Source organism: Staurois parvus, unplaced genomic scaffold (assembly GCF_062004578.1).
Source record: "Staurois parvus isolate SC_StPar_1 unplaced genomic scaffold, SC_StPar_1.0 ptg000017l, whole genome shotgun sequence".
In the NCBI taxonomy this organism is placed as follows: Eukaryota; Metazoa; Chordata; class Amphibia; order Anura; family Ranidae; genus Staurois; species Staurois parvus.
The window spans coordinates 15009462-15028474 of NW_028317813.1; the positions used below are offsets into that span (position 1 = coordinate 15009462).

At 40.8% G+C, this 19013-nt stretch overlaps 1 protein-coding gene across 2 annotated transcripts in view; it reads right to left on the minus strand.

Moving 5' to 3' along the window:
• Positions 1-19013, minus strand: part of DNAJC14 (DnaJ heat shock protein family (Hsp40) member C14) — a 55364-nt gene that overhangs the window by 20229 nt on the left and 16122 nt on the right. For both annotated transcript variants that reach the window (XM_089680251.1, XM_089680259.1), the window contains exons 3-5: positions 18773-18879; positions 16174-16293; positions 2871-3031 (exon numbers count right to left, since the gene is read on the minus strand). In XM_089680251.1, coding sequence (XP_089536377.1) covers positions 2871-3031; positions 16174-16293; positions 18773-18879 — 388 coding nt within the window. The remainder of the gene's footprint in view (positions 1-2870; positions 3032-16173; positions 16294-18772; positions 18880-19013) is intronic.

The following is a 19013-nucleotide window of genomic DNA, read 5'->3' on the forward strand; positions in this document are numbered from 1 at the left end:
CTCTTCAGTCTATCATGAATGCTGCTGCCAAACCCATCCACCTTACTAACCGTTCTGTATCTGCCACCCCTCTCTGCCAATCCCTCCACTGGCTTCCCATTGCCCAACGGATAAAATTCAAAACATTAATAACATATAAAGCCATTTATAACACTGCCCCAAATTACATCACCAACCTTGTCTCTAAATATCACCCAAACCGTACTCTCCGCTCCTCCCATGACCTCCTGCTCTTTAGCTCCCTTGTCTCCTCCTCCCATGCTCATCTCCAAGACGTCTCCAGAGCTTCCCCCATCCTCTGGAACTCTCTACCCCAATTTATCAGACTATCGCCTACTCTGCTCACTTTTAGGCAATTTCTTAAAACCTCTCTCTTCAGGGAAGCCTATCCTGCCCTCAGCTAATAATGGAATCTTCTATTCTTCCTACCAGTCCATCCCCCACAGTTATTACCTTTTGTACCACTAGCCCCTCCCTCTTAGATTGTAAGCTCCAAGGAGCAGGGCCCTCCTAACCCTCTTGTATTGAACTGTATTGTCTCCCGTTATATTGTAAAGCGCTGAGCAAACTGTTGGCACTGTATAAAGCCAGTAATATAATAATAATAACCAGATTATCTGTTTGGTGCCTTATCAGGTCTCATCGTATGCACTTTATATCCTGACTAGAGTTACCTAATAGTGGACAACCTCTGTTTGGTTGTACTCTTGCAAGCTATTTTTTGGCTCCTTGTAGAATTCCTGCTTATATGGTATGTGTATTGTAGTACAGACATCATCTTTTGTAAATGCATGTCTAAACAAAGAATTCCGAGAAAAAAAAAAATGAACTTAGCCTTAAGGCTCCATGCACACTGAGCATTTTAATAGCGCTGACAATGTTAGCTGTGTAAAGTCACGTTAAAAACGTGCGTTTTTCAACATTTTTTAGCACTGTATTAGCGTTTAGCCGCATTTGCGTTTTTTAGAGGTTTTTATGACCCCCCAAAAAAAAAAAAAAAATTTCTTTTGGGTCAAAAAAAATGTCCAAAAACGCTGGTTTGCCGCGACTAACCGAGTTTTTCAGCGTTAGAGCATTTTTACAGCTAAAAAACTGCTGTAGAAACCCACTAGTTCTGGGGTTTTTTTCCAGCCAAAAAAACTTGATTACAGTCTATATGCGCATTGACACATACTGTAGGATAACATTCTGGGGAGTTTACTGGCTGTAGAAAAAACGTCAAAAGCCAATAACAGCAGCTGTAAAAACGTCCATGAGGACTTAAGATTAAATTTTACAAAATTTAAAGACTGAACTCTAGGAATTCAGGCATTTTAAAAACTGCTGGCATAGTATGAATTTAGTCCCACAAGGTTCAAGCCACCCCTGGCTCCTGGAACTACACTGACATTTATACAATTCATAAAGTTATCAGTTTATTTATGAATGTCATCCAATCATATTCAAGATATTTTAGCATGAGCTATGAAAATAGGAACTGACTAGTTGCTAGAGCTGTACAAACCTACTACATCAATCACAAAAAACGCACCACCAGTAACCACACATGCAATCTGCAAAAGAGAATCCAGAGAAGGTATATGTAAATGCCCAGCCTTTCTCCAGAGAAAGCTGCCTGTCAAATGCAGAGGCATTTGACAGACAGCTTAGAGACCACATGTCCCCTCCTCACCGGCTTTGGAAACCACTGAAAGCCTACAGTACCGTGATACAACTGCGTTCATTACATGCTGTTGCAACTTGGTCCCATGCACCTGAATGGCTGACAGATGGTAAAATTTAACTGTGCCGCTGTCCGTGTTAACTTGCAGCTCCACGGTCAAGGGGCAGCAAAATGCGGCTCGACCGCCTATTCTTACCATCCCTCAGTTGTCCATGTATACGAGGCCTAAAGGTCAAGCTTTGCTTTACCTTGCCCACCTATTCCTCTCCACTGGATTTTAATGTAACAGGTGGCCCCAGTAACCCATAGGGAGGCTTGAGACATGAAAGAGTAAGGCCAAGCTCAACCCTCACAAAAAGATCCTTTCAGCAGAGACCTATGTATGCCCAAAATTACCACCTTCCGTCTGCCCACCGTACATAAACAGAAAGTTGACTTTACAGGGTGGGCTGTCACTTTAAAAAACTTTTTTATTTTGTTATTGCATGCATTGCATCCATTGGACAGTGCAAATCACTAAACCAAAGTACAGAGCCACTGAAAGTGGCTCTGTACCATGTGATTACTGTGACCAATCACAGCATCATACAATGTAAACAATAAATAGCAGCTGGCTTTCACTTTCCTCACACACCAATCACTGTGTGAGAGCAAAGAAAGGTTTGTGATGCCTAGCCAGTGTAATTCGGTACCAGAAATATTATCATCTACCCCTCTACAGTACATGCAAGTCTCTGACCTGTATAATAACCCCTCACCTCCCTTATCCTGCATAGGCAGTAACCCATTTATCACCATCCTCAGGGCACTGTAAGTGATTGGGTGGCCAAAAAAAATAGGTCTTCAAAAAGGAGTCATTTCAGGATTTTCAAATTGCCCTGCAATTTTATTTGCATTACTTTATAACAAAGTTAGAGAAACAGATACTTTGGCATTGGTCCTTTTTCTTTTATGTAGTAAAAAATAAAAACCCCAGTGGTTATTAAAGACCACCAAAAGAAAGATCTACCTGTCTAAAAAAAAATTGATTGGGGTACAGCGTTGCATGACCAAGGAATTGTCAAACAACCACAGCACTGAAAAATGGCCTAGACAGGAAGAGGGTTTGACATGCCAGTCCTCAAGCAGATAATTTAATTTTGTTGAAAAGTTGTGAATAGGTGATCCACACAGAAATAATGTAAATCCCTTTATCTGTTCAGCTTACCTGTTATATCAAACACTTTGCCCTGCATCAAAGCAAAGTATGTGATTTTAAGCCCAAGCATGCTGGACTCTGCCCAGAAATCTCCTTCTTCTGCGGGATGCATTTTCCCACATTCAGCACAGTAACGAGCATTTGCAGGGTCTCGGTCCATTTCAAATCTCCTACAAAACATATAGATCTTTTCAGTTAAAATACGCAACATAGGCTTTTTCTATACTATGTTACCTTAAATACATATTTTAACAGTGCTACTACAAAAGCTTGATATGTTAGTTCAGACCTGCTAAAATACAGCAGGAGTACAACTAATGAAACATCCATGAAATTCATCTCGAGGGGGAAAAAAAAAATAAGTATTGTACACATAAAAGGTACTCTACAACTCACTAAATATACCGTTTAAATTTATATCAGTTATAATCAAATTTATTGTTCCATCTAGTTCAGCCAGTAAATCCCACACTTCTACCATACTACACAATTATAAACATGAGTCTACTATATTCTGCTTCAATTCTATAGCATTAGTAACTTGTATGCTCATTGGGCAATGAGTCAGTGTATTGATGGCAATTAAAAATTTGATAAGCAGACTGCAGGCGAGGAGACGACACAGGACGTTATCACCTGCCTAGCTGTACACTGCTGAGGAGCATCATCAGAATGTCTGAAGAAAATGATAAAAATGTACAAGAAGTACATGAACTTAAGTCATAAAAACTTACATTTAAATATTTTCCTCAATAGCTACGAGGTATATCCATTCACTTTGTATGCTTCAAATGCCTTCACAAACCCAGGTATTACCTTGTATAAGTAGTAGTGATGTCATTACTGTGCTATACATAGCCTGTGCAGAGAGCAGAGCAGTGTGTGGAGCCTGATAGCTTGCAGTGAGTGGAGCCTATCTGCAGAAAACTACAGGAAGAAGCAGATCCAAGACCAGTCACCCTGCACGTGGAGACTGAACAGCAGTGACTGATTTTTATTACAGGAGCTCTTGCACAGAGGCAGCTTCACTCTGGATTACTGTACAGCAAGAAATACACAAAGCTCAACAATATTCAAGTAAGAATACACATAACTTTTTTATATAGCCAATATCTGCTTTTCCCGGAGTTCAGTTATAACTTTGTGTTTATCCGTTTGTTTGAAGCCCCACTTTAATATCATATATACAATTTTTCTTTTTATATTCTGTGCAAGTTGGCTGTGTATTACAACTGAAAGAAAACTTAGTGGGCACCTACAACGAAAAGCAGCATAGCAAAATGTAATAAAGTTGTGTAGTTTAACAAGTTATTGTCTTTGTCCTCTATAACACACATAGCATATCCTGGTTTTGTAGCTGGAGGATGGCTCGTGAACTAATGTATGCGCCGGTGTGATTATTAGACATTGGGCAAAAACATTCATGCAGTGATTGCATTCATGCAGTTTTGCTAGGAAAAGTGCACGCATCTTATGTCTTAGATTTTAATTTACAGCTCCACTTCAGGGGTTAAAGATAATCCCAGAAGATACCATATATTATAGAGAGTATTTGCAGAATACCTACAGTGGGTATAGAAAGGATCACCCCCCTTTAAAATGATCACCCCCCTTTAAAATGATCACATTTTGCTGCCTGAAATGAAGATAGACACAATTTTTGTTTTATCCAGCTGTGTTTTATAACATCCAAGTAAAAGATATAACACCAACATGTTAGAAAACAAAAAATCAAAAACAGGATCACTGAGTTGGGAAAAAAAGATCACCCCTTGTGTCAGTATTTTGTTGAACCACCTTTTGCTTTAGTTACAGCCTTTAGTCTGCTGGGATATCTCTCTACCAACTTTGCAATATTTGCCCACTCTTCTTTGCAGAACTGCCAAGTTCAGTTAAGCTTGATGAGGATCATTTGTGGACTGCAGTCTTCAAATAATTCCACAGATTTTCAATGGGGTTTAGGTCTGGGCTCTGACTAGGCCAAGAAAGGACATTCACTTTTTTCACCTTATAAAACACAGCTGGATAAAACAAATGGTGTCTGTCTTCATTGCAGGCTGCAAAGCAAAAAAATGTGATTTTAAAAAGGGAGGCGATTCTTTTCTATACTAACTGTAAGTGAGCAAATCTGTCAATCACAATAAAGTCTTACTGTGTCAATAACCTCTCATAATTTGTATATGATTTTACAGTCACATACCTACTTCTGACAAGATAACTCAGCCCTGCAGTCTCTATTCCTCTCAACTTCAGTTTTGACTGCTTGGCCAGTGCATGGTCTCTTGTGCCATTCATTACTGTAGCTTGCAAAACATGCCGTTTTTAGGTGTCATATTAAATTGAAAAGCTCTGGAGTCTGCCATTGATGGCCTTCTAAAAATCAGGATTTGTGACTTACCATAATGTTCTTTTTTTTTTTTATTTCTTTAGGGCACTCTGGGAAGATATTTAGAGACATAGGATTATTCAGCTACCTTTAGGAGATTGGACACTGGCAACCAATCAGAGCTGTTGAACAGTCCAGCTTAATCCCTCCCACTCCCATGCCTGAGTTTTGCAGCAAGCAATATGAGGAGAGGAAAACAAGAACAGAGGGTTGGGACCTGTGTCACTTAATGAACTGCATAGATTTTATGGTAAAGTAGGAACCAGGCAACTTTCAGCATGTGTGTACTCCTTTCCAGAATTCAATTAGCGCTTGCAGCCAATGGCTGGGGTGCAGAACTCCACTGTCAGAATACAATAGCGCAGCAGGGGGATCCTTGCATTCAGAAAGCATGTATGGATGTGAGGATTTTTCTTTTTTTTCGCTCAAACCGCTGGCTCACGGGTGTTGAAATTTGTGAAAAAACTACTTGTCCAGGGACTAAAATCGGTGTCCCAATCTACTTGTCCTGATAAAAAAAAGCATAACTTTTAACCAAAAACGTATCTAAATCTGCTTTAAGAAATGTTTGGGGCTTTTAAAAACAAAAGGGGCTTTATGGCAACTTAAACGTTTAATATTTTTAACATTACGTTGTTTATCTCCTCCTCTCCTCCCTGCCTGTCTCCAGCACTGCATCCGGGGACTAGCAGGGAGGGGGAAAGACCTTGCAGTGTAGGGAGCTCCGATTGGCTGCTTTCAGGAAAGGGGAATGTCGGACTTATCCTTTATCCCTTTCGCTGCCAGAGCTGTCTTTGCGTTATTTGCACACGTTTAAAAATTCGTTTTAGGCCTGAAGATGACACAAAACCCACAAACATTATATATTTTCTGAATTTAGAGATCCTAGAGAATAAAATAGCGGTAGTTCCAAATTTTTATGTCACATGATATCACTAAGGTCTAGGAAACACAAAATTTCAGTAATAAATACACAAGTTCATTTTAGGGCACAAAAAGCAAAATTATCCAATTTTTTTTGTAAAATATAAAAGACGAGTTTGCAGCGAGTAAATAGATATCCAACATGTCAAACCTTAAATCTGCGTGTACTCGTGAAACGGCAACAAACTTTAGTACCCTATATTTTCTATAGGCGACACTTTTAAAGCTCCTTATAGGTCATCAGTATAGTGTACAAAGGTGGTCAGGTGCTAGAATTATTGCATGCGCGGCGATACGTGTATCGCAATCCATGTTTTCATGTGTAGGCGCCCGAGTATGTGCTTTTATGTTTGTGCGTGCGTACATATGTGGGGGGCCTTGAAAAATTTGGGGGTGTTATATGCTTGGGTGTAACTTCCATTTAAAAAAGAATTCAATTTTTTTTTTTTTTTTTTTAAATCACATACAGGACAAAGTCCCCTATGTTATGGATTTTGGTGACAGGTTCTCTTTTTTGAGACATGCAGGGTCTAAAAGACTCTGCATGTTTCCCCTGTACTACTCTAAATGTAATGCGATGCACATCGCACCACATTACATTCTTTCCCGGCCTCAATGACTGGGAATCTGTCGAACGGGAACCCGGAAGTGATGTCACATCACTTCCGAATCATGAGAAGGAGGGGAGCGGATGTGTCCACTCTCCTCCTCCCTCCCCTATACCACACCCCGCGGCACCCACCAAACCAGTCTCGGGCCCGCAGATGGGCAAGTGGAGCCTGGGACATATAGTAGGGGAGAGGCTGACATTGTGGGCTGTGTGGAAGCAATCGGGCGGCAGCGCTGCTGCCTGAATGCTTCCACCTGACAGTTGAGCCCTGCTGCGGGCGCTAAGGAAAAAAAAAAAAAAAAAACCTGCTCGGCGCCCGGAACTACATGTCCTGGGCGTTGGCCGATAGGAATTGGACATCCTTGTGGTTGAACAAAAAAAATTTAAAACTGTGTATACCCTGATTTAATCAGAAATATTTTCTTAATCATTCATTAGGGGACTCAAGAAGATATTCGGAGATGTAGGGAAGACCCAAAAGTAATCCAACTGAGGGGTGGGTGACATCAGACAAAAAGAAATATACAGGCCCACAACAAACCACAGACTAACAGAGCAGAGCTGAGACCGCTGAAACTGGAATAAGTAGAGGTCTGAACATCCACCTGTTAAAACCTGGCAAATGTAAACAGAAGACCAGGCAGTAGCCTTGCAAATCTGAGAAAAAAAATACCGGATAGTGAAAAGCACAAGACGAAAAATACCTGATTGAATACGTTTCGACACAAAAAAGAGAGAATCCTGTCCTTAAGCTTCACCTAGTCACCGAAGCTTGTCTAAATAAAAATGGAAGAAAAACAGCATTAGTCAGTCTAAGGGAGGCAGTTGGCAGCGACTAAACTCAAACAGCTCACCCCACAGAAAACTTCCTGTGATGGTGAGGCGCAGAACAGAGAAAGGGGAACAAAATGTCCTGGTTAAGGTGAAAGGATGAAACCAGCCTCTGTAAAAAGGAAGGACTCTATACAAAGAACAGGAGACTTTTATTGCACTGGAAAGATATGAATAACTGACCTCACCAATTCCCTGTGGAATATTTATACCTGAAGAAAGGTGTGCAGAACATTTAGATTCAGTATGGGACAAACACCCTCATAACTTCTGGGAATGGTAAACAGGTTAGAGTAGAACCCCTGAAACCTTAGCCCTCTTGGGGACAAGGCAACATGGAGTTCCACAAGCTGCTGGAATGCCGGAAGGCTGGACAACAATAATCTGGTGGGGATAGGGACAAACTCTAGCTTGTAACACTCGGAAACAAAGCTTTGGACCCTGATGTCTGAAATGTCCTGTGACCAAAAGGCTGCATGGGTTAGTAACCACCTCCTCACTAGTAGTGGGAGGCCTCCCCTCATAGTGAGAAGGGCTTGTCCCCATATTGGGGGTTCAGACTTTGTACCAGGCCAAGTTCCTAGGCATTTTCTTGGACCTAGTATCCTAGAGAAACAAAAGAAGCTCATTTTTTACTCTGTCACGCAAGCCTTTTACTTCAGACGCCTAGACTTCTTTTGTTGGGGCAAAAGGGTACTCTTAACCTTAGTGAATTTCTTATTTAAAAAATGTCTAGGAACATGCAAAGAAGCATTCTTCATTAAAAAAACATGAGCAGTAAGTGCTTCTTGCAAAATTGTTTCACAGCCCCAACACTTGAGTTTTTCACATGTGAACCAAATGGAGCTTTAAGTGGGAAATTAGGTGAATGACATCTGCTAGTCCAGCCACAAAGTAAAGCATAAACTCCAAATGTTGGAGAACTGATGGATCCAAAAAGGAGAGAACTAGGATCAATGGTCATATTCCTTGTCCAGACATTTAAGGTCTGACAGGCAAACATGGCTGCAATACCAGGATGCAGAGCAGAGTCTACAAGAGCAAAGAGGGCCTTCTAGGCATTTGTTCACAGGATCTTTAAATGCCTGAATGTCCTCCACAGAGACAGTCCAAGTCTTGCCAAGGTGGTGGCTGGATCAACTGCGGGGGCAGTCCATTTCCTAACCCTTATTCAAGAGGATTCTGAGCAGGAAATGGCTAATCCATGTGCAACACAGGTTGCAGGAGAGAAAGTACACTTGAACCCTTTGACGTTTGGGTACTCTTAAGGGAACCCAGACTGGTAACTGTAGGGTCGATTGACACAGGTAGCTAAATTATAAACAAGTGGTTACTTGTGTTCAAAAGGACCAATCGGTATCCTTGCACCAATTCATCTGTAAGGGATAGGGTGCCCTCCCCCACTGACCTTGCAGAAGCAGCTGCAATTAAGGAAATTAGAGATGGACTCTGGAGTGGATTATGTGAAAGCATGTTTGAGACCCCTGCTTGAGGGTTTATCATGGTCAATCATTTTCATAATAAACTGCACAGTGGCAAGGATGAATTCCTCTCTAGATAAAGCGGAGATAAAGCTGGGCACAGCAGAGTCAGTAAAAGGCTTCGGGGACAGTCTGGACAAGGGAAAGGGGTCAGGGCTGTCAATATCAGGCCTCTGAAGGAAAGAACTGCAGGACTGTTGTCAGAGGATCATAAGCTAAAAAGCCAACAAAGCCCTCTTTGTGCTTAAGATCCAACATCCTGCAAACAAACCGATGTGCAGCAGGAAGGGTTAACGTCGTCTGTGACCAGATCACTCTGTGACAGTTGCAAGGAAACATAAAGGACCATGCTTGCTGGAGCAGAGCAGAAGAGGCAGAGGGAAACCACACATACATATCCGATAGTGTCATGGCCTTTGCAGTGGGTGAAGGTGCCACCGACATGTTGCAGCCCTTTACAGTGCTGTGCGAGAGTTTTGAAGCCTTTTTGCGGCACCAAAACTTGATGTGTCACAGCACATACAGGGGGACGCGACAGATCAGGAAAGTGCTGTGCTGCCCAAGCAGCGTGTCTACAACACATTTTAAAATTATTGCAAGCACCTGAACCGTGCTGAGGCAGAAAAACACGAGTTGAAGTCGGCTCCTAATAAACAGGAACAAGCACTATGTGCTCACCGAAAGTGGTTTAGATGGTAAGGAAGAGGCCACAAAGAGGGATCCAATACAAACCAGACAGACAATATTCACTCTTTTAGCAGACGTACCCCAACAGGTTTTTCCCTTTTTTTTATGTATTAGTGGTTCACACATAAGCAGCTGCACCAGTATTGACAATTTATTATTTTGTATTTTTTCAACCATAGTGCAAGTCTCTTCTGCTTTTCTAGTTACCCTAATAGGTGTCTTCAGGGGCAGGCTTTCACCAGACAGGTGTAGCATGGCCCTGGACGTGTAAAACACTCTATTGCTACCTACATAGATTAAAGTCAATGCCTGGAGAGTGCACCAGTGTACTGGTGAAATCCTGACCCTGAAGACCCCAGAGCCCAATGATCAGAGGTCACGTTACAGATAGGTCCTGCGTATTTCTCTCAGCAGGATCCAGGTACGTTCTCCAAGTACTGATCAATCCAGCAAGCTGCAGTAATATGCACTTTTATATAGTCCTGCGCTACTCACTAAACCTAACCATAAAGCAAAAAGTAAACACCTGACAGAGCCCCTAACTAAGGTAATATAAGTGCATACCTTGAAAATAACCAAGCACAAGTGAATGAAGATATCCAAAAAGAATATATACCCTGCTAGGCAACACCAAATATGAACAAATCAATATGTGCAAACAGATAAGAGTAATATATATCAACGCGTAAATGCAAATAAAATATATATATATCAAAGCACACAAAATAAAAAGAAAATATTAAATTAAATAAAACACCCGACTGAGCCCTCAACCCAATGACAGTCTTTGAATAAATGTCCGTAAATGTAATAAAAATCATATATGTAATGCAGATAAATCTTCCAATCAGCATATATTCCACACGTGACTTGAAAAGTTATCACCCTTAAAAATCCTCCACCAGCTAGCGTGCACTCTCACCTCCAATTTTGAACTATAGGGAATAATATTAACCCGAAATCCAACCAGCTCTCCTCTGTAAGTGTACTTTACTGGCTGCTTCTCCAATTCCTCCTCAGAAATCCATGTTCAAAAAAACATCAAAGGATATCTCATAGTGTAATACGTCCATGTTTAATGTATAAAAATCAAGTATAGAATACTCAACTTTTAAAATCAGGCCAGCAGACCCATACAAGCATTGGTAATAAAAATACATAATAACAGGTGTACCAAGATGGCAGCCTCCGTCCGACCGGAAATTATGTCACCACACTTCCTTCCTACGCATTACATCACGAAACACGTGACTTCCTAAGGGATAGGAAGGCGGTGACTAAGTGACTCATTTATATTACTGAAGATATGGCACCAATAGAAATAACAGCGGTGGCCAATTATTGGAGACCAATGAAGGATAGAATGAATACTGGTAAAGACCTCCTAACCACACATAATAATAAATGTCTATGTAGTACAATAAGGGATCTCAGAATCACTAAATCATATAAAAAAGCCCAAACTAACTAAAAACTCAAACCACTAAAAAATTATACAGAAAACAAGAGAATTAAAATTCAACAAAAAAATCCCATAGTAAAATTAATATAAAATATACTCTTGGGACCACCCAATAGCTCCCTCTAGTGGCAAATTCTAAAAATGCACCCTATGTCAAAGATAGACTGGCTGCTCATTAACCACTTGCCGACCAGCCGTTGTATATAAACGGCCGGACGGTGGCACTGCAGGGTCGGGTGGCCGTCAATAAACGGCCTCCCCGCACCCTGCTTGTGCGCGCTCCCTGGGAGCGCGCAGCACCGCGATCCGGTGCTCGCTGTGTCCTCCGGACACAGTGAAACACCGATCGTCGGACGGGACCTCTGTACGAGGTCCCGATCATGTGATCACTGATTGGCCAATCAGTGATCACATGCAAAGTAGTAAGCAAGATGTCACTTGTGACATCATTGCTTACTACGTGTGAAATCTGTGAATGATCACAGAGGTCACATGGTACAAGGCTATTCACAAAAGCCTTGTACCATGTGACAGGATGTGACCAATCACAGCTCACTCAGTTCTTCTCAATGAGTGCATGAATGCACACAGAGAGAAAGAGAAATGATTGCTTTTACATCCTATATGGGTGTAAAAGCAATCAGTGTAAAAAAAAAAAAAAAAAATCTTCATCACCCCTCACAAGTAGTACAGTGTCACCATGGTGACACTGTACTGCTAGGGTGACAGTATGTAAAAAATAAAAATAAAAATAAAAAATAATATAAAAAAATAAAATAAAAATGTAAAAAAAAAATGTTTAAAAATTATAATTTTTGCTTATAAACTAATTTGGATTTTTTTTTTTTTTTACTAAAAAGATAACGGAATAAATTTTGGCTAAGATTTATGATGAAATATTATTTATTTGCAAAATTTTATAAAAAAAAAAACACTTTTTTTCAAAATTTTTGGACATTTCATTTACATAGCAAAAAAAATACAAATCCCAGTGGTGAATAAATACCACCAAAATAAAGCTTTATCTATCTCAAAAAAATGGTAAAAAATTCATTTGGGTACAGTGTTGCATGACCGCGCAATTGTCATTCAAAGTGTGATAGCGCTAAAAGCTGAAAATTGCCCTGGTCAGGAAGGGGGTAAAAGTGTCCGGTCTGGAAGTGGTTAAAGTGTTACTAAACCCAGCACCCTGCATTCACTATATCTGGTCTCCCATAGTACACAAAACATGCAAATGCAATTATTTTAGCAAATATAAACTGCTAAATATCTTTTCCCATCAGCAGTTAGAGCAGTCTTGTGACTTCCATCAGTGTCCAGCAGAGCACCGGTTAAAGCTTGTAGGAGGAGTTTTCTTTCTGCACTAGGAGGATGCCGAACCCCTGAACTCTGTCTGGACCGTGCTGATTGACCCCGTGCTGATCACATGCACTCTCCCAAGAAGGGGAAAAAAAAAACACCTCTCCAGCAATACACATCAAACTGAGCATGTGCAAAGTGTCTCCACACAATATGTCTTATCAGTAGATAAGAGGGGGACACTGGAAGAAGGGGAAGATCAGAGAAGTCAGGATCAAAACAGCATTTTTACACAATGAAGAGGATTAACCTCTTCGGTTCCACAGCGAGCATGCTTTACTGCATATACAGACTGATTTTACTGTTGTTGGTTTATTAGCACTTGAACTAAATATCACTAATAAAACAATTGAGATCAAATTCTATATTCAGTCCTAACGGAGCCATAGTTTGCATACTGTATATCCAATGAGATTCAGCTTGACTAAGAGTACGGATCTTGTTACTGCCCCTTCAGTGGGGATGATATTTCTCAATTCCCCAAAAGATTAAAGTCTGTATATGCCGTAAAGTATGCTTGTTATACTCACTGTGGAACCGAAGGGGTTAATACTCTGCATTGTGTAAAAAGGCCATTTGATCCTGTTTTCGCTGCCTCTCCTGTTCAGATGTCCACCTAAACCCGTAGCCAGATGCTCAGTTTAGTGTATATTGATAGAGGTTTTTTTTTTCTTCTTGGGAGAGTGCATGTGATCAGTTCAGGGCCAATCAGCACTATTCAGACAGAGGTCAGGAGTTTTGCATCCTCCTAGAACAGAAAGAAAACTCCTTGTGACAGGAATGACATTTGGGGGTGGCGGACCCGTCTCAGCTTCTCAAATCCCTCTTATGTGTAAAGGCACATAGGGGTGCACGGTGCTCTGTCCGGAATATTGTGTAGACATGTATAGGTTGGGTGTGGGGGTTGTTCATTGTTCTCTACCATGCGGCTGCATCCCATTGTTCTAGCAAACTATTATGGGATGCATGTGTTCCCCTATTGTCTACTGCCAAGTGGTGTATCCCTTTGTTCTATTATGTGTCTTGGTTTGGTGGAGGGTGTTTCTGGCAGCCCTTCCCTCCTGATGGGATGGCCTGTGATGTGTTACCTGTTCCTGGTTGTATTTGCCCTCCCTGTGTATATATCTTGTGTTTGTGTTAAAATAAAGCAGTTGACTTCCTGTCTTAAGAGTCTGGTGCTCTTATTTCCTGTATGGTCAGGGTGATGTCCGGGAATCTGTGTTCGGACAGGGAAGCGAGAGCCTAACGGAAATACCCTAGCGCAAATGGGGTCCGGTTCTGTTACACTCCTCCTACAAGCTTTAACCACTGTTCTGCAGAAGTCACAAGACTGCTGTAATTGCTGATGAGAAAAATTATATAGTAGTTTAGATTTACTAAATTAATTGCATTTTCATGTTCTATGTACTGTGGGAGACTGGATAGAGTGAATGCAGGATCCTGGGTTTAGTAACTTTAAAGAAGATAGATCTTTATTATGATGTAGAAGTGTTTAGAAACACTATGTTTCGGGTAGCCTTTTTTAATAGTCTGCATGTGTTCACGTATTCTTCTCCATAAGGGTCTCTTCGTCCTTCCAATATATTGGAGGCCACAACTACACTAGAGAGAAGAAACAACCCCCTCAGATATACAAGTGATCAGATCTTTAATCTTATATTCCAACCCTGCATGAAGCAAACTTCACTCTTCTGATATTCAAACCTTTGGTCCCAACACAGGCATAAACAACGTCTGCGACGAAAAAAGCCATTTCTATTGAGAAATGTATCAGGTTTCTTTGTAGGGGGATCCTCTATATTTCTAGCTATTTTGTCTCTTAAAGTCAGAGCCCTCCTATAGGTAAACTTAGGATGTGCTGGTAATATTTTCTTTAGTTGCCTATCTGACTTCAATATCGGCCAATAATTCCTGAAGATGTTTTCTATCTTCCTTTGCGGACTGTTGAAATCAAGAAACATAATAAAGTGAATTAATGATAAATGAAGCCACAAGCTGTCACAGCCGGGTGCCCACACTGAAGGCACGGGTGCCAGGAAGAGAAGACTGCCGATGAAACCAGCGCTGGTGAGGACACCACTGGACTGAGGTACAGGTAAGTGGCTGTATTGTAAAAGTCAGCTGCTACAGTTTTTGTAGCTGCTGACTTTTTTCAGCTGGAACTCCGCTTTAAGTATATTCAGGCGCCATGGCCTATAGTTACAACTTTCCAATGGAAAATATCCATTCCTATCAACTGTTCTGAAAAAGGTCTTCATGGCAAGTTGTTCTCCCTGCTTAGAAACCTCCAAAATCGAGAAAATGAAATGAACTTTATTCACATTGGACTCCCAAAAAAACAAAATGTTCTTGTCATTCAGATGTAGACTATTCAAATAACATTCCAAACTCTCCATTCCACCTTCCCATATAATCAACACATCATCAATATACCGCCTATATAACTAATTTTTTAGGGGGATTAGTGTATATCGCTGTTTCTTCCCATATGGCCATAAAAAGGTCAGCTAAACCTGGTGCAAATCGTGCTCCCATTGCAACACCTTTTATTTGACGGTAGTATTAATGGTCATGCCAGAAGTAGTTGTGTGTAAGACAGTAATCAAGACATTCAAGGAGGTATTTTTTCCTTTGGGACCATTTTAGGTCACTTAGTTCTCTCAATGCCCAACTGGCAGATTCTATTGCATCTTGATGTTTAATAATAGTATAAAGCAGCCTTTCTCAACAAGGGTGCCCAGGCACCCTGGGGTACCTTGAGGTTTCTTCAGGGGTACCTTGGCAAAATGTCTAAAAATTGCCCATGGCTTGTATACAAGCCAGGGGGTGGAACAAGCCTGTAATGTTGGGTGTCATACATGTGTGGATGTTGCTGCCTTATATAAAACTATTATAATAGTTTTTCACATTTTAGAATGGGGTGCCCTTTTAAAATTACGAACAGTCTTGAGGCACCCCATTTTAGAATCATATATAAATATATAAATGCAATTTGGGCACAGTGTTGCATGACTGCGCAATTACCAGTTAAAGTAGTTAGGGCTAAATAGAACAAAATAGCCTGGTCATGAAGGGGGTAAAACCTTCCGGTGGTCAAATGGTTAAACTCTACAGCTACTAAATAATCTTGCTACAATAGCATTAATAAAAGTTTGCTTCTTGCAGCAGAGAAAGGATGTCCATTCTCCAAAAACACTAGCAAAAAATGGAGGCATGCTGGAGTGGAAGTGGGTATGCAAGTCCCAACAGCTCTGACTGGCTGCTAGTATCCAGTGTCCTAAAGATAGCTGCATAACCTTTGTCTGGACTATGTCTATGGACTTAGCCCTTTCAGAATTACTGACCCCAAAAAAATATGCAACAGGTGTAGTCAAAGAACCTTATCTGCATACTTGTCCCAGATTATTGATTCAAAAGTACTGAACCCAATGAATCAGCCTGACAGTCCGGAAAAATGTCAGAAATGACAGTCTATATAGTCCTGTCAGTACAGGTTTCCTCCTTTCCAGAATTAATTTAAAATCTATTCAGATCAATGATACTATCTCTATATGACACAATCCATACTGTACCGGTGTTTTCCCTGACATTTGCTGCACATCATGCTGTTCATTGCCTCTTTTAAATCATCTTGCAGCTTAGAAAGAAACTCATTCATGGACTTGGCTAGCTCAGTTTCTGACATTCGTTTCCTGTTTGGAAGAAAAGCAATGACAAATAAAAAAGGGTCAGTTCATTGTATTTATATATCTGTCAAGGTATCCAACAGTGTAGTCTCTTTCCTAAGCTTGCTGTATTCATTAAGAGGTCTCTCACTCACCCTGTTTGGGTTCGTTCACATGTGTGGTGATTATGAAGAACAAAGCAATGCTCATTAACTCTCCTATAGCATTTATGTGTTTACGACATGTTTTCATTGTGTTTATAAAGCATTGAAAATGCTTCAAAAATGCTTGATAAATGCCCAAGGAGGCATTGCTTTTCTAGTAGAAAGTGCTTAAGAGGACATGATATAGAGAAAATGATCTACTTTGAGGTTTGTTTAGGTGGGGGTGTCATAGCAGGAATTTTTCTGATTTCTCTGAAGTTGGATTCATATGCTTTGACATCTGACACTTGGCTTGGTCTAGCTCAACTTTGCTGACACAAAAAAGATTTGGTCACTGATAATGTTGCCTCTGATCCTGCCTGGCGCTATTAGTATTGCTGGCCACCTTGATGATTTTCCCTGCACACAGAAAAAAAAAATGGTATTACCACACAGCTGCTCTGAACCAACAGGAAATGACTGCTCTGTCCTAGTTCTCTATTATTGCCCAATGCATTCTGGGATGCAAAAGCCTCCACTGCCTATCCCCCAATGCCCAATTAACACTTTATAAATGCTTTACTAACACACCATAGATGCTCTAGGTGCCGTTAAGGTGTGATTACAAAGCATTACCATTGAAATCAATGAGAGGCAGCTGACAAGCATCAATGCCTCATGAAAGTGATTTGCTTAACCGCTTCCCAACTGCCTTATAGCAGAAATACTGCTACAGGGCGGCACGGGTGTGCAAAATCACATATATATAAATGTGATTTTTCATTTCTGGGTAGGGGGCGCGCACAAGCACGCCCTACCCGCACTGCCATTCGTGGCCGCAGCTGTCAATCACCGGGCCCCAGGTGGTAAATACCCGCCTGCGCCTGGTGATTACCGAGCATCTCTGACGGGGAGGAAGACTATTTTGTTTACACAGCACAGCCAACCCAATCAGTGTGCTTACAGAGAAGCACACCCCCCCCGCCCCCTAATAAAACACTCCCTACATATAGTTAATCCTTTGCTCACCTCATGTTAACCTCTCCCTGCCCAGTGCCATTAGTACAGTGTCAGTGCTTTTTTTTTTGCACTGATCACTGTATTGGTGTCACTGGGGATGTCACTGACACCAAGGTAGTTCCCCCCCCCCCCTCCCAATGTCAGAATGTCCGCAGCAGTCCCGCTAAGAGTCGCTGATCTCCGCCATTACTAGTAGAGAAAAAAAATCCCAGTATCTATACTGCCATTTGTAAATGCTATAACGTTCACGAGCAATTGAGCCGTACAATATAAATATATTTGATTACTAATGGGGTATGTTGGTGATATCATTAAGAGATAACTGTGGTCCTATGTGTTCCTGCCACATAAACAGGCAGTGATTTGAAATATGATGAACATTTCACTTTGACTGACCAAAGGGAACTGTCTGCGATGACCCAGGGTCTGAACATCCAAATCCTATTAAACATGAACTCCTACATGGAGGCTAAATTGGACAATGAACCTGCTGTGTGGTTTTTGGATAAAGAGAAGGATCATTAAAAGTCACATAAAATTAATGTCAGAAATGTATGTGGTTTGTTAGTCATTTTGCTTGGGACTATACGTGACCTTCCACAACACTCCCTTACTCTTAGTGTGTGCTGTAAATTGCCTCCAGTATTGTTTCTGTTTCTTCAAGCTGGAGGATGCCATTCTGTTGAAGCCCAAAACCCTGAGCAGAAGTTAAAGCAGAACTAAACCCTCCTATCCTTTTTAGCCAAGGAAGCTGCTGTTTGATGTGCAACTGCTAGAGATGCTGCACATATGATCAGCTTTAACACCAGTCATTTGATGGACAGTTTGGTTGAGAACACAAGCAAATGTGACAATTAGCATTCCTATCATGTCGGACACATACGTTTTCTGAAACTGTTAAATCTATAAGTTTAGTTCTGCTTTAATCTGTCAGCAGATCGGAATCAACAAATTCGGCATAGTGCCTAAAAATGGAGAGCAACTGAGCATATGCAGAGCAGGGCGAGACAGCGTACTACTGGATTTTAAACAGTATAGGCCCTTATTTTTATATTTTACATGGTTATACCTGCAAAAGGGGCCAGCCTGATGTGATCTAGCAACACGTAAAAGGAATTAAAATGGAAAATTAAGTTTAATTATGATGTGGTGATCACCATTGGACTTTTTAATTGTTCAAATTGTCTCAGCTATTGCTGGAAATACAAAAGGGGTTAGACCAGAAAAGATCATTTTTGCTTTTCTGGGATTTTTTTCAGTAAAAAAATGTTCAGGGAAAAAGAAAAAAAAAATCATTTAGTTAGGCTTAAAAATCATTACTGCTGAAGAATACTTCTACTTACAACTCATACTCCTTCCTCTTCTCTGGGTTGCTTACTGTATCCCACGCTGCCCGTAGTACCTTAAAAGCTTCTTCAGCATGAGGGTGATTGTTCTTGTCCGGATGGACCTGTCAACATAAGTAAATAAGGTGTAGCTCATTCCAGTAAATAATGGCAACACACTTTTAATCCAGATTATATAATATATATATATATACATACACATACATACATACATATATATATATAAATACATAAATTA